General features: G+C 43.2%; 1 protein-coding gene across 2 annotated transcripts in view; it reads right to left on the bottom strand.

Annotated features, from left to right (window-relative positions):
* Window positions 1-307, bottom strand: part of LOC125748642 (anosmin-1) — a 33,419-nt gene extending 33,112 nt beyond the window's left edge. For both annotated transcript variants that reach the window (XM_049025184.1, XM_049025104.1), the window contains exon 1: window positions 30-307. In XM_049025184.1, the coding sequence (XP_048881141.1) occupies window positions 30-224 (195 nt within the window). In that variant the 5' untranslated portion in view covers window positions 225-307. The remainder of the gene's footprint in view (window positions 1-29) is intronic.
* Window positions 308-16,284: the final 15,977 nt, after the last annotated feature.

Raw genomic sequence — 16,284 nt, forward strand, 5'->3', positions numbered from 1 at the left:
GCTGAGCTACAAAGTCCATGTGCTTTTACCTGAAAATGCTTGAAAAATGCAGATATGCGTGTGATGTGCAGGCTCAGGCATCTGGAAGCGCATCTCGCTCGATAAATGCTGCTGCTGCTCAAGGAGGACTCGTCCTGTTTCTTTGCACCGACGGTGCTGAGCTTCCAGGGGGCTGTAATCCACAGACACAAGGTCAGACATACACCGACATTCCTAGAAAACATTCTCTCAGCTGTTGTGCTTTTTATCTTCACACTGCGAGCAAGACACACTGCGTGCTGCTCAGGCTGGAGAAACTAAAGAAACTTCAATAATGCACTAGGGAGGAGCCACCACCAGCGTGCGCCGCCCTATTGGACGCGCCGAGCGCTGAGTGACGGACACCTCCGGCGCTCGCATGCAGGTAGGGCATCAAGTCTTTGTGCTGCAACATTCAGCGGTCACTTCAGTTGAGGAATTACCAAGAAGTGTTCACTGAGCCGGAAAACCGAGCCCTGCACATCTACAAAGATTTTATTAAGGTTCGGCATAATTTCCCCAAGAACTTTCTGATAATTGTATTCATTCTTATAAAATGCTTGTTCAAGGCTAATGCCTTGAATGTTCATAGTTCTGGTAGCTCAAAATTATATCTCTAAATGCAGTCGCCTCTCCATAATCGCGAAGTTGACATTCGTGGTTTCGCTTATTTGCGAGTTGGCCGTCAACAATAAAATGGGAATATTTTTGGAGGACAAGTAAGCGAAATATATATAAACAGTACTGCAAATGATTTCGATAGCATAAAATCACACAAGGTTTTAATTATTAGTGTTGTTTAATATTTTACAGTAAGTGCAGACTATATCTTTAATATTGAAAGTTATTACAAAGAAAAGAAAACTGCGCAATCTACGCATCTTTTCTTGAGTACGCCGCGCAACTTCATCTTGGCAATGAGACTCACGTGTTCGCTGTCTCAGACCATGTAGTAATTAAGCGTTTCTCGCTGTCACAAACGCGGAGATCTTCCGCCCCTAACCCTCGCAAATGTGATATATTTACTCCAGCTTGTCTGTAATTGAATAAGACATGGACATGGATTTAGTCCGGGAAATATACGAACAAATACGGCATGACATGGCATAGGAAGTTGTTCTTTTCTTGTAACCATGCCTAGCTGTATTCTTAAAATATGCGTGCCACTCATTCTGTGGTAGAAAACGTGTAAACGGAAAGCAGGAAAAATATGACATAATCATCCAAAATAAAATAGATCACTTGTGCACTAAAAGGGTAGTTTTGAAGTACAAATAGCTAGCTTTTATCTGAACACTCTTTATATGTGCACTATATATGGACAAAAGTATTGGGACACACCTTTTAATCATTGCCACAGACCCATTGCCACAGGTGTAAAATCAAGCACCTAGTCATGCAGTCAGGTTTACAAACTTTTTTAAAAGAATGGGTTGTTCTAAAGCAGGGGTGTCCAGTCTTACCCGCAAAGGGCTGAAGAGTCCTCACACCGGGGTGTGAACAGCTGACCTACAGGTTACCCCAGAAACCTGCATACACACCGGCCCTTTGTGGATAAGATTGGACACCCCTACTTTAAAGAGATCAGTGAATTCAAATATGGTCACAGGATGCCACCTTTGTTATAAGTTACTCTGTGAAATGTCCTCCTCGCTAGATATTCACAGTTAACTGTAAGTGGTGTTATCACAAAGTGGAAGCGTTTAGGAAGAGCAGAAACTCGGCGACACTGTCGCAGGGTGCTGTGGTGCATGATGCGTAAGAGTCTCCAGTGCTCTTTTGAGTCCATAACTAATTCCATACGTCCTCTGGCATTAACCCCAGTGCCATGAGCTGTACGGAATGGACTTCCATGGTCTAGAAGCGTCATGCATTAACAAATTACTAAGCATGATGTCAAGCATGGGATGGAGTGGTGTAAAACACAGCACCACTGGACTCTCGAGCAGTGGAAACGTGTTCTGTGGAGTGATGAATCATGTCTCTCTGTCTGGCAGTCTGATGAATGAGTCTGGGTTTGACAGATGCCAGGTGAATGATACCTGCCTGACTGCATTGTGCCAAACTGTAAAGTTTGGTGGAGGAGGCATGATGGTTTGGGTTGTTTTTCTGGAGATGGGCTACACCACTTAGTTCCAGTGAAGGGGTCTCATAGTGCTTCAACTTATCAAGACATTTTGGATAATTCTATGGTCCCAACTTTATGGGAGCAGTTTGGAAAGGTCCATTTCTGTCAGCATGACTGTGCCCCAGTGCACAAAGCAAGGTCCATAAAGACATGTTTGGGTGAGTTTGGTGTGAACACCTTTGGGATGAACTAGAACGGAGACTGCAAACCAGGCCTTCACGCCCAGCATCAGCGCCTGACCTCAGAAATACTCTTCTGGGTGAATGGGCAAAAAGTCCCGCAGACATACACCAAGATCATGTGAAAAGCCTACCCAGAAGAGCGGCAACTCTTCTACATAGCTGCAAGGGGGGGGGGGGGGTCAACTTCATATTGATGCCTATGAGTTTAGAATGGGATGTCATAAAAGATCCTGTAGACGTAATGCCCAGGGGTCCCGATACTTTTGTCCATATACTGTATATAGAGAGACTGAATATCCTGGTGTGGATTTTGGGAAACAGAAATGAAGAGAATGAGGAAAAAGTAGGCATCTGCTTGCTTGAATAATTCAGGTCAGTGATCTCTTTGGGACAGGATGTACATGAACAGCTCACTCAATTATTATTTATTTCATATTTAGCAGGCAAGCTGGCACCGAATGACTGACACGCATTTATAGCCAAGGATGTGCTGATACCTGCATTCTGTATGCATTTGAAGACTTGCTGAAAGGAGGCCTTCTGACAGAGCACGTCCCTTCCTACTCCCTCGTCCAATCCTCACCCAGTGGGAGATGTTAACCACTCACTGATGGCACAGTGCATCTGGGAGCCAGTCCAGACGGCCAGATCCTAGGCCACATCTGGGCAGCAGGAAACTGTCCAATTTCATAGGGAACCCCACAGCTAGGAGCAAAAGCCCACCAACCATCATTAACCCATAGCTAGGAAACACCACGAGTTTCCATCATAGGACAATAAAAATAATTACAAACAAATCCTATACAATAATTCCCCCCTAACCCCTGTGTTATTTTGTAGCCCTAGGAATGGAGAAAATTTGACATGCTAAAAACGATTAACGAAATCCCCACTTTTTTTCTGCAGAAAAGTTCGGATCTAATCAGAAAGTTCCCCGGGGGTTTTATGAGAGGATCTGACTTCACTTTCCGCAGATTATTGAGTGCTTTGCAGCCTGCTATAACAGCGGACACGTTACGACCTAATGAGTTTTTATATGCGTAGCTTACACAGAGGGACAGGAGCCGGGACCCGTTTAATCACTCCGTTTCGCCGACGGTGCCAGATCGCCTAGGGCCCATGGAGCTCTGTGCCAAATGCTTCAGCGGTGATATCTCCATTGAAAGTAATCCCTTAAAACAGAGAGAATATCTTGGAAAACGAGAAGTACTTCCAGGGATGGGGAGCAGCATGGCAGTTAGATATTTATATAAATTTCACTTTGCCAGATTATGACTCGAGGTGAAGAGGTTTGCTGCTTTGTTTTAAGACAAATTGAAATAGAATTCTATGCACAATTCCTTTTTATTTGAAATTTTCATATGTTTGAGGCACTGTGTATGAAGCACATATTAAACTGCCTCACTGGTGAGCATAACTGTATTTCATGGGGGCGGCCTGGACAGGGCACTGTTGTTTTTTTTATTCCCCTCTATATCTAGATTCCCAGGTGGTGCCCCCAGCCCACATGTCACTGGGCGAGAGGTCCCAAGCCACCCTTTAAATGCTTTACAGACGGATGTCTGTGTACCTTAACAGCACACGCATGCACAGAGGTGTATAGCGGCCCAATCTGTGGCCTTATTAGGGCCATGTGTGTTGGGGCTCTGTTTACGGCCAGGGAAACATGCTGCCTGTGTGGGGTCCTGCTGTCTCCCGCAGGCCATGCAGAGGCACGTCTTCGTAGGGCCCCACTGACCGGATGGGGTGGCGGCCCCCAGCAAACGCAGCCTCATAAACCGGTCCACAAATTACCGCTGTTTATGGGGGCAGTGGCGTCACCAGAATGCCACTTTGAGGTGGGCATGTGGGGATGTTGGGTGGGCACCAGTGTTCAAGTTGATCCCTTAGTGAATAGATGTTTTCGACCTGAGGGTGGTACGGGGGGGCTGTAATGTAGCAAGCATAAAGTCTTTGTTGGGTGGGCAGAGACCATCTGTTTAGGGTCATTTGCAGCTTCTGCCCACCTGTAGCCATGTCACTGCCCACCTGTAGCCATGTCCCTGCCCACCTGTAGCCACGTCCCTGCCCACCTGTAGCCATGTCACTGCCCACCTGTAGCCATGTCCCTGCCCACCTGTAGCCATGTCCCTGCCCACCTGTAGCCATGTCCCTGCCCACCTGTAGCCATGTCAATGCCCATCAGTAGCCATGTCCCTGCCCACCTGTAGCCATGTCAATGCCCATCAATAGCCATGTCACTGCCCACCAGTAGTCATGTCCCTGCCCGCCTGTAGCCATGTACCTGCCCAGTGTTAGCCACACCCCTGCCTCTGATGTCATGCAGCTCCTTCCAAAAAGCATGAATGTTTGGCCTGTTTTCTTGAAAATGTAGAGAGTTTATTTTCCTACCTTGTTAATTCAAAGTGCTACAGTCACTAAGAAGATCTCTGGGGTTGCAGAGTGAACTTCTTTGGAGTTTTAATGATCTTTCCCAGTTCCCTCCAAACACATACAATTTTGGCAAACTGGACTCTCTAAATTGTCCTCAGGGACTGGTTGTGCTCATTACTGTGTCCGTGGAGTGCCACAGCAGTCTGTTTGTGATACATTGTCTACCTGGCTTTGCACAAAAGAACCTGTTAAATGAATAAATGCAAATGTAGTGATTCTCGGGACAGTTCCCCCAGCTCAGCAGTACAGGAAATGAAGGGCTGCACTGTCCAGAATGCCCTTTCCACGGGTTGGATGCTTAAGGAAATCACATCATCTCATTCATTCTTGACAACAAAGGATTCAGGGGTAATTCTGACAGCATAAACCACTTACCCAGAACAGGGTCAGAGTGAGGCTGAAGCTTCTCCCAGAAGAGCAGGGCATGAGGCAGGGCAAACTCTGGACGGGATGCCAGTCAACCATAGGGCACACTCACCAAGTATACCTAATTTGCCGACTCTCACAGCCAGGGTAGGAATCTGGGGAGACCGCAGTGTTAACCACTGACCTACCTCACAAGAATATGGGATAATGTTAAGCACCTCAAGGGAATATATGCAGTACAATGTTCAAGCAAACATGTTTTAACTGGCATCCATAACACAACAACTGCTACGTGTGTAAGCTCCTCAGTCAGGATGCGTAGTTACAATGCATCAGAAAAAACACATCTTTGGGTAATGGAAATATATTAGCTGTCTGAAACCGTTGAAACAGATTCATCATTGTTTATGCAGCATTCTCTATGTATTTTCACACCGAAGAAACATCTCAATTTTTGTTGGAGTTGAATCAAAGCTCAATTTTTGCACATGATACTGCTTTTTGGTTTAAAAACAAAAACACCTGGGAGATTTGTTATAGACGATACAGTTTATTCTTTATTTCATTAAGAAATTCCCTTTTCAGCAGTTTGTTTTTGCTAAAACACAACAAAGTAGCCACTAAGCGTTCTTTGGGAAATGTGGGGACAAACAGCAAACCACCTTTAATTCCTTTAATGTGGTTTCTGTGGTCTGTGAATGCGAGAGGTAAGAGCTCCGTGTCGGTTTCCGCGGCAGCCAGGACCACTAAGTACAGCGGCGATTACGTAGCTCAGCTGTAAATAAACTCCTACGTTTGAATAAATATTTGGGAATTTTAATCACTGTCACATGGGGTGTTTCAGAAGCTGCGTATAAAAATAAAAAAAAAACCATAGATTCACACATCCAGCACTTCTGGCACAACATTTAAAACGTGTGTCTGCAGTAATTTCAGAGACCCTGTATATTCATGCACCTTTTACTGTGCAGCCAGGTAAGGATGCACATTTCAATGTGCTATTTCTGAGACCTTCCCAGCTGCTCAGCTACCTGGATGGACTAGATCTGTGACAGGTGCATTTTACTGACAGGAAAATGAGAGCTTAGCAGAGTAACAACTACCACATTAACATTAAAATGAAGGTGCAATGTAAATCTTAATTCTACATAATAAATCGGTTGTGCATGCAGCTTGTCAGATTAATGCTTTGAAGAACACCTTAAACCCTAACATCGGCCTCCTATTATATGGGCAATATTGAATGAGAACATTGTTGATATATGTAGCTTATAAGCTTTTAGGATTTTGATATTTACCAGCTGCTCTAATATAAGGCTTGACATTTTGTAGTCCTTGAAATCAGAGTTCCTTTTTGAGCGGAATTCCATGGTGGCTGTCTCGGGGTTGTTAATCACAGCAGACTTTCCTCTTCTCCAAGCCAGTGGAAAACATGATGACCGCAGCACTAGTTGCATCAGCAAGCACACACATTCTATATTGGTCAATAGAAACATTGTCTTTTCTGGCCTGAGCCAATCCTGTCATACTCCGGGTCCGCTGACCTGACTCAAATCCCGTTGTTATTAGACTGCTACTGAATTTGACTTTCCATCCATTTATTCTCAGCCTTTTCTGTCACTGTTCCAGCAGTAGTCATTCTACAGATGAAGTCGGAAAACATTACCTTTATGCACAAACATGAACGTAAACCTTGAAGAACCACTTGGAACGTTAAACCAAACCCTTTGACAGCACAGCGGAATAGGCATGCAGAGTGGCTAATTCTAGGATCAGGAGCTTACAGGTATATCTAAACCTTGCTGTATAGGGCTCTTATACCTTAACCCTCCCAGGAAAAAGGGACAGTACACAGACTGAAGCGCTAACACACATAGCATTCCCCTCAATAAAGCATAGTGCTAACTGTTGTTAGGTTTACTTACACCTCGTGCATGGATACAAACATTTGTATGTGTGCATTTCCTTCGTGATGTCTATAACCCTAACAACCAGATGTCTCTGTACCCGGTGGTAGTCATGGCAAGCCAACATTATTACATCTAAACCATTAAGCCACGTGAACATTCTCATGCCTCAACCCTACCCTCGCTTAGGTTCTATCCTGCATTATAGATACTGAATGAGCATGGCCAGAGGCAAAGGCACACACAAAGGACTTGTTTCATGCTGAATCTTCTCACTAATGACAGTCATGTCTTTTCAATAGATGCAGGGCAGGTACAAAAAGTCATAGCCTTTACATTGTCTATGAATGAGCATTTATGGTGCAGGGACACAACTTTGATATGCCCTGCATACTGGATTAAAGGCCACTGTCTGAGTGCTTTCCACTCTGGCCCTATCTGCTCCATTTATCAGATGTTACCTAAGTGCATAAGTGTATGAGGGAAAGGTTTTTTTTCTGTATACACATGACTCAGAAAAACAGAGCCAAACAAAAAAAGCCTCCCTTTGTGCTCCTGGATGCGTTTATTCTGCATGGGAAAGGATCTTTCGGGTCGCGGCAGCACATTCCCACCTCAGGGCTGCTGTGCGAACGATGTCCATAGCTAGAGGCCGACACAGAAGAAGTCCACGTTGAGGCCATGTCATCTTGTTCTGAATCGCAGCTTTTCGCAGTTTTCACAGATGTGTATTAGTGCAAGGAAGAAATAAAACTTCCATCCTGAAAGTAATGCCGAAGTGTCCATCCATCCATCCATTTTCCAAACCGCTTATCCTATTGGGTCGCGGGGGGTCCGGAGCCTATCCCGGAAGCAATGGGCACGAGGCTGGGAACAACCCAGGATGGGGGGCCAGCCCATCGCAGGGCACACTCACATACCATTCACTCACACATGCACACCTACGGGCAATTCAGCAACCCCAATTAGCCTCAGCATGTTTTTGGACTGTGGGGGGAAACCGGAGTACGCGGAGGAAACCCCACGACGACATGGGGAGAACATGCAAACTTCACACACATGTGTCCCAGGCGGAGACTCGAACGCGGGTCCCAGAGGTGTGAGGCAACAGTGCTAACCACTGCACCACCATGCTGCCCCCTGCCGAAGTGTCATTTATTAAATATATTTATTTTTGTTATAGACAGAACAGGAGTTGTTTAATGCAGTGTTTCTCGCCCAGTCCTCAGGGACCCCCAGAAAGTCCACTGTTTTGCTCTCTCCCAGCTCCCAGCATACCTGAACCAGATTCAGAGTCCTTGATTGGCTGGGAGCTGGGAGGAAGCAGAAATGAGGAGTGGGTTGGGTAACACTGGTTTAAGGGACCCGAACCATTTGCCTGCTTCAGTAAATGCTCATTTGAGGATTGTATGATAGCCAATTGCACCCCTGCCTTGAACCCTATGCTGCCTGGGACAGGGAGTATCCCCCCCCGACCCCCCCTCCACCGCAACCCTGAACATTATAAGCAGTTTCAGATAATACCTTCATGGACACTACAGATTAACACACATGACTAAAACCACGAACAACCACGTTATTTTTCTGAAATGTCAGAGCCTGGAGTTTCAGTTTGATCCCCGACTGACGTGTCCTCTGAAGATCAGAAGACAGCTTATCTTTTCAGGAAGGGGTTACGTTCCTGACTTACACCTCTGATCTGACACTCTTTATTGTTTTTTGACACTGTGATGGTTCTGCGTTTGTGAGTCTGATGATGGGAATGGAGGGGGTGGGGGACGGGTGTAAACCAAATTTAACAGCTGTAGTAAAAGATTTTGGCCAGCAGATGGCACTGTTATTTTGCATAAAGATCTTCAGCTCACGCAGTGTGTGTTTCTACAAATGCGAAGACTAATCAAATACATTTTTTCTGAACACCATTTTGTTGCACTTCTAATATAAAGTGTAAATGACTGCTTCATGGTAAGAAGAGCATCACAAGAAATCATCAGATAGGGAAAAGTGACTAAGCATGTATAGCACCTATGCACGTCTTAGTAAAAGATACTATTATATGATACAATGACAGGCACTGCAGTCCAAAAACGTGTGATTACTTGTGTCTCCATATTGCCTATAGTGTGTTTCTTGTGACAGACTGGCATCCCATCCAGGGTATCTCATACCTTGTCTCTGTACTTCCCAAGAAGTACATGGAATGTCAAAACATAACGGAATGTCAAATCATCACACTTTCGGACCTCACTGTCACGGATTTTAACGAAACTTGGCAGCTGATTTGGTCACATGAGTAACTCATGAAACTGAAATTTGGCATGTTTGGGATCAATATTGAGAGAGATTTAAGCAAACAAAGTTTTAAAATTTTTTTGGTGGGGGGGCTATGGCTTTGACTGGCTATATTTACCTTAATGTAAGCTGCACAGAAGTGGTCCTTATATTGTTTTAAAGCTACTGCCCAGTTTTAGAGATTGAACAAATAATATGCCATCCCCATGTGAATAATTACTATGTAATAACTGGTTAAATTATAAAAAAATCAATAATAAAAAACTGTATTTCAAAATTGATCACTTTTTTACTAAAGCTAGATCATAATGTCATGAACATCTCCAGAAAGTTTGGTATTTGGTTTTTAAGGTTTTGCTGAGATATCTTGACTTAAAGGTAGTGTCACATGTTTTCATATCACTAATGGGCCTTTTTAATGGCAGCCAAACTGACATGAAATAGTATAACAAGCTCAGGTGTAAGTAACATTAATCAAGGTTACAAATATGCTACAATGAAATTTAATGGAAGTTTCATTAATGTCACTGCAGACACCTGTACTTGCCGTGCTATTGAAAAGGCCCACATGGCTAGTAAATATGGCTAATAAATGCCCTGCATTCAGAGGTGAGTGAGGTATGCTAATCGGTCCAGTGTAAGTGCACACTGAGGGAATCACTCGACTTTGCAAGCACCCAAGGTTATGTCGTGGCTGCATCCGATGATAATTGGTGTCTAGGATGTGTTGAAGAAACTATGCCCAGCACTGGAGAGTTGAGACTGAGCTGGACCATCTCCACCCTATTCATTCCCAGGCCATCCTGATAGACTTGTTATGGATCATCAGGATGTGCTTTTAGTAGCTGAACCTGTGACAGCAACAGGGCAGACATACACGATTTTGACTAAAGACACAATAGCTGCATCAAAGGCTCTGATAGACTATATATTGAAAGTATTGCAATTGTTTATGTTCTTACATTCCCACCTTCCCTTTAAACAGTACTACTTGTATGATTGTATGTGCTTGTGTTGCTTGCATTATCCATCCATCCATCCATCCATCCATCCATCCATCCATTTTCCAAACCGCTCATCCTACTGGGTCGCGGGGGGTCCGGAGCCTATCCCGGAAGCAATGGGCATGAGGCAGGGAAGAACCCAGGATGGGGGGCCAGCCCATCACAGGGCACACTCACACACCATTCACTCACACATGCACATCTACGGGCAATTTAGTTAACTCCAATTAGCCTCAGCATGTTTTTGGACTGTGGGGGGAAACCGGAGTACCCGGACGAAACCCCACGACGACATGGGGAGAACATGCAAACTCCACACACATGTAACCCAGGCGGAGACTCAAACCCGGGTCCCAGAGGTGCTACTGCTAACCACTGCACCACCATGCCGCCCCCTATTGCATGCATTATTACATTGAAATTCTTTCCTAGCCCTAGTAGCCTAAAAGCCTGTCTAGTTTGTTTATTTTTCTTAGTTTTTCAAGTGGTTTTGATCATCTAGTTAAAAGTGTAAACTGAAGAGGAAAATAAACTATTCTGATTGTACTATTACAGTAAAATCCCATTATAGTGGACTCGCTTATAACTGAATTTCCCTTATAACGGACAAACAATTTGGTCCCCAGGGCCACTTTTAGCTGTAGTTTTGTTCTGCTATAACGGACATGCAGGCTCCGCCTACAAGGCGCATGGCATGCCGGTGATATCCAGTGCAGATACGTAGTCGGGATTATTAATAGTCACACATCTGGTCAGGTAAAGTTGGATTACTACATGTACAATATAATAATCTATACCACAAGTGTGTCTGCTGGGTTGCGGCATGAGTAAATGGTGTCCAGTAGTTCTGTTCTGGGCATACAGCAACTATGGGTATAACGGACTTTGGATATAATGGACTGTTTTGCCAGGTCCCTTGAATTCGTTATAATGGGACTTTATTGTAGGCCTAATTCTCATTTTTTCAGTTACTTTGGCAATATTGTCTTTTTATTCATTTTTAATAGTATTTTAAAAATTTTCAATTAAAATGATATTTCCACAGCTAGTTCTGGCAATAGTAGTCGTCATGAAAAATAACCCTGTACCATGCATTAATCACTAACTGCTATTCTGCTACTGCTAACAGAATTGTAAGGAATTGTGGTTTCGATATACACTTCAGATAAGTAATGATATCTCAGCAACAACTCAAAAACCAAAGACCAAATTTTGTGGAGATGTTCAAGACATTATGATCTAGCTTTAGTAAAAAAATTATCAATTTTGAAATATAGGTTTTTTTATTATTGAATTTTTATTATTTAATCGGTTATTACATAGTAATTACTCATATGGGGATGGCATTATTTGTTCATTTTATAGAGCTGGACAATAGCTTTAAAACAATATAAGAACCACCTCTGTGCAGCTTACATTAAAGTAAATATAGCCAGTCAAAGCCATAGCCCCCCCCCCCCCACCAAAAAAATAAAAATAAAACTTTGTTCGCTTACATCTTCCTCAATATTAATCTGACACACGGCCAATTAGTTACTCATGTGACCAAATCAGCATTCCAAGTTCCGTTAAAATCCATGACGATGAGGTCCGAAAGTGTGATGATTTGACATGGAATGACCCAGATGTGACCCTGTATTGGATGAGCAGTGATGGAACATGGATGGATAATTCAGTCTATTTCCAGTATTTCTCCAAGTCATTGCAGTGATAAGATGATTCACATTTATATAAAGTTGTTTGTGCAAGGAGACAGTTTATTAAACCATCTGAGAGGATCCTCTATTTAAATAGCTGTAATAGTTGATCTTTAACTAGCCCTTCAAAATGTTCTTTTTTTGGGAGGGGGGCTGTTGCTAAAAGCCAGACTTGGAAGAGGAAGTATCTACTTAGATAAAGCATGAACTTTGTCAGAAACTCTGTCATTGTCAGACTGTCAGAAAGCTTCTTGTCTGAAGAGGCAAACATTTAGTGATAGTGAACTCCTCTAAATGTAGTCCCTAATTGCACTTGATGGAAGCCAATTTCAGTATTAAGACAGAGTGTCATTTTTGACAAGCCATGTGCAGAGGTAAACGTTAATGCGGGCGATACTGGGGGAGCAGGCGTTTACCCATAGTGGCGAGTGGGTGAAGTGATGGCGCAGACTTGCACCCAGCTGCTCGGGTCTCCATGGAAACGTGTAATCGCTGACATTTCAACCAGCAGACGCAGAGATTTTCCATTAACCTGTTCATAACTGGAGAGCACCCTAGAAATCACTTACCCAGGTTGCTCACACAGTTTGTATCGGAGAAGCATTATAAATACACAGGTCTATTCATTCATGCTTTCAGCTACTTACTACTTCATGTTGATTTAATCTATTTGTGTATATTGATGCCATAGAAAACATAAATTTTATATACTGACAACAATACATCTGCCACCATTAGACGGAGCACAGGGCCCGCCCCCCTGCCCTCCCCAAGGATATGTGCTCAGTCTCCTGCTCTTCACCTTGCAGACCCATGACTGTGCACCAAACTACAGTAGGAACTGCAGACTGTGGTGGGTCTCCTCAATAGCAAATGATGCAGCAACAACAATCTCCTCTTAAATGTGGACAAAACAAAGGGGATTACCACTGACTTCAGGAGATCACCCACTCAACACCCCCCCCAGTGACCAATGATACTGCTGTGGAGAGGGTAAGCAGCACCAAATTCTTGGAAGTGCACATCACAGAGGACCTTTAATGGTCAAAGGACACTGCATCACTGCAAAGAAAGCCCAACGGTGTCTTGACTTCTTCCAAAAATTAAAGAGAGCTGGTGCCCTAGTACCAATCATGGCCTCCTTCCATCGAGGTACCACTGAAAGTGTCCTGACCAACTCCATCGCTGTGAGGTTTGGAAGCTGCACTGCAAACGATCGGAAAACACTGCAGTGCATCGTCAACGCAGCAGGAAAGATCACTGGGGCCTCATTCCTCTCCTTCCTGAATGTCTACAACACCCTCCCAACCTGCAAACCTGCAAAAAATATTGTGGGAGACCCCACTCACCCCTCTTACAGCCTCTTCAGTCTCCTGCCATCTGGAAGAAGGGACCAGCACCTCAGCACCTGCTCCACCCGACTGAAGAATGGTTTCATTCACCAGACTGTCAGGATGCTGAACACTTTCCCCTCTCTCCCCCTTCTCCCCCACAGCCAAAAAAAGTGTGGACTGTAAAGACTATAAAAACTACAAACCGCCACTACCCACCTTTGTACTGTGAATCTATCATATTTGTACTGCCTATTGGTCTTTTGTACATAGTATTTAGTGTTTAATTTTAATTTTGAAATTTGTGTTTTCTCGCTTGTCGGTTGTTCGTGCATTCACAGTGGGTCTGAGAGGAACACAGTTACAGTCCTCTGTGTGTCCTGTACATATGGCAGAATTAATAATAAAAGACTTTGACTTGACTTGAGAATTTTCATCTCCCTAACCCGAGATTTAAATATAGTGATCTGTAGTCACCTAGACTTTTAAGATTTAAAATAACAACTTTTTTTTAAAGAAGATGGTAACTTTTTAATTTGATAAGATAATTTTGATTCTATATGAAAAAGCAAGTGACTTTCTGGAGCCTTCTCAGTGAACTTTAAATTGAAGTTTTATTCTTATGGATAAAAAAAAAAAATCCCTTCCTCTGGAACCAATGTTGTCAGTGTTATGCTTAGGGAGTATCCGAGTATACCAGTCTGAGTATAGTGGGAGTAAAGTGCCCATTAATGTCATTAACATGTTTTGGCAGGCAGGTCCTAAACTCTCAGTGAGTGACCTTCAGCTAATAATGTAACATTGGTCAACAGATCTGTCCTGCATCTTTTAAAGATCAGTGTGTGAGCAATGAAAGTTGCCCATTTAAGGGCATTCAACCTTTTGGGACTAGAATATTTCACAATAATGGTAAAGATAATGGTAAGCCTTCTTAAAGCTCAAAGTGATAGAACTGCATTTATGGTTATATCGAAGCACTAATAAAAGATAATTGTAAAGGCCATGGTTGATATTTATCTGTTTAATAGTGGAATTTTGTTGATTTGAAGTGTTTTGCTTCAGTGTTAGCAGCCTTAATGGAAGTAATATGAATATAGATAACAATTATTGGTGATTATATGTGCTGTAGACATTGTGTAACAAGGCCAAAGAGATCCACAAGGAGAAATAGGTGGCATGAAGAAATAAGGATCCCTTAGCCGTTTCTGTGTCATTTTTACAGTTTTATTCAATAATAACACCACATCAATCTCTTGTCATCTCTGACAACAAAGGACTTAAGTATTAATTAAAAGTAGGAATGTAAGGATACCAAACACTCACCTTTTACTAAAAGGCCCACAACACGATAATTATCACAATAAAAAAAGAAAGCATTTTTAATAATTAATAATCAACATGTTTGTTTATATCAAATTAGTTCTTCCTTGGGGGCGGCATGGTGGTGCAGTGGTTAGCACTGTTGCCTCACACCTCTGGGACCCGGGTTCAAGTCTCCGCCTGGGTCACGTGTGTGTGGAGTTTGCATGTTCTCCCCATGTCGTCGTGGGGTTTCCTCCGGGTACTCCGGTTTCCCCCCACAGTCCAAAAACATGCTGAGGCTAATTGGAGTCGCTAAATTGCCCATAGGTGTGCATGTGTGAGTGACTGGTGTGTGAGTGTGCCCTGCGATGGGCTGGCCCCCCATCCTGGGTTGTTCCCTGCCTCGTGCCCATTGCTTCCGGGATAGGCTCCGGACCCCCCGCGACCCAGTAGGATAAGCGGTTTGGAAAATGGATGGATGGATGGATGGATGTTTGTTTATATCAAATTAGTTCTTCCTTGGGGGCGGCATGGTGGTGCAGTGGTTAGCACTGTTGCCTCACACCTCTGGGACCCGGGTTCAAGTCTCCGCCTGGGTCACGTGTGTGTGGAGTTTGCATGTTCTCCCCATATCGTCGTGGGGTTTCCTCCGGGTACTCTGGTTTCCCCCCACAGTCCAAAGACATGCTGAGGCTAATTGGAGTTACTAAATTTTCCATAGGTGTGCATGTGTGAGTGAATGGTGTGTGAGGGAATGGTGTGTGAGTGTGCCCTGAGACTTCTGACCCTATCTTGGGTCCACTTAGTAGTGCTACTGGCCAGTTGTAGGTTCAATGGGAGTGGTCGGGGAAAAGATAATGACACCTCAATATTTAGGGCAGCAATCTTTAGTAAATATTAATTGTAGAACATGAAGAATCATGAACACATTTACATACATTTACATTTAAAAGGAAAATAAATAAATATACCTCTTTATAAAGTAAGGATTTAAATATTGTTTATTGTAGGTTCTGAGTTCAGTGGTTAAATCAGTTATTCCTAGTTAATCCTAAATCGAAATCTAGTTATATCCTAGTTCAGTTTTGCTCATTTTTGACTGAGCACAGATGGTATAAAATAATTATATTGTATCTATTTATAATCACATAATAAGTCCTTACTTAAATTCTCTATCCAGGATCTTCAGCACCTATTCATCTTTCCTTTAAATCAGTAACCTCCCCCTACATATCAAACACAAAATTCAACACGTATAAAGATAAAAAAGAAAATTCACATCATATACCATTCAGGCATAGCAATGTCCAAAGGTTAATTTACGGTTCAATTCAATCCATTATATCCTAACTGCACACGTTGTAAGCAATTCAAATTTCCTTTTACTCATCCTTCACAGTCGCTCCATTGGTCCAGCTCGCCATCATGCTATGAACTCCATTCGGTGAGTCCCAGTGCAGCGAAACACATGCAGGAATTTCCGTTCCCAATCTTCAGAAGTGTCAATGTAGCGCAGAAAAAAAAACAATTTATCGTGGTTTAAAACATTCCTTCCATTTTCCTTTAGTTAATTTAAAAAAATCTTATTACACCGCATAAGCTGTAAAATCAAGTTTAGCAAGTT

This window comes from Brienomyrus brachyistius, chromosome 1 (genome assembly GCF_023856365.1).
Source record: "Brienomyrus brachyistius isolate T26 chromosome 1, BBRACH_0.4, whole genome shotgun sequence".
Taxonomy (NCBI): domain Eukaryota; kingdom Metazoa; phylum Chordata; class Actinopteri; order Osteoglossiformes; family Mormyridae; genus Brienomyrus; species Brienomyrus brachyistius.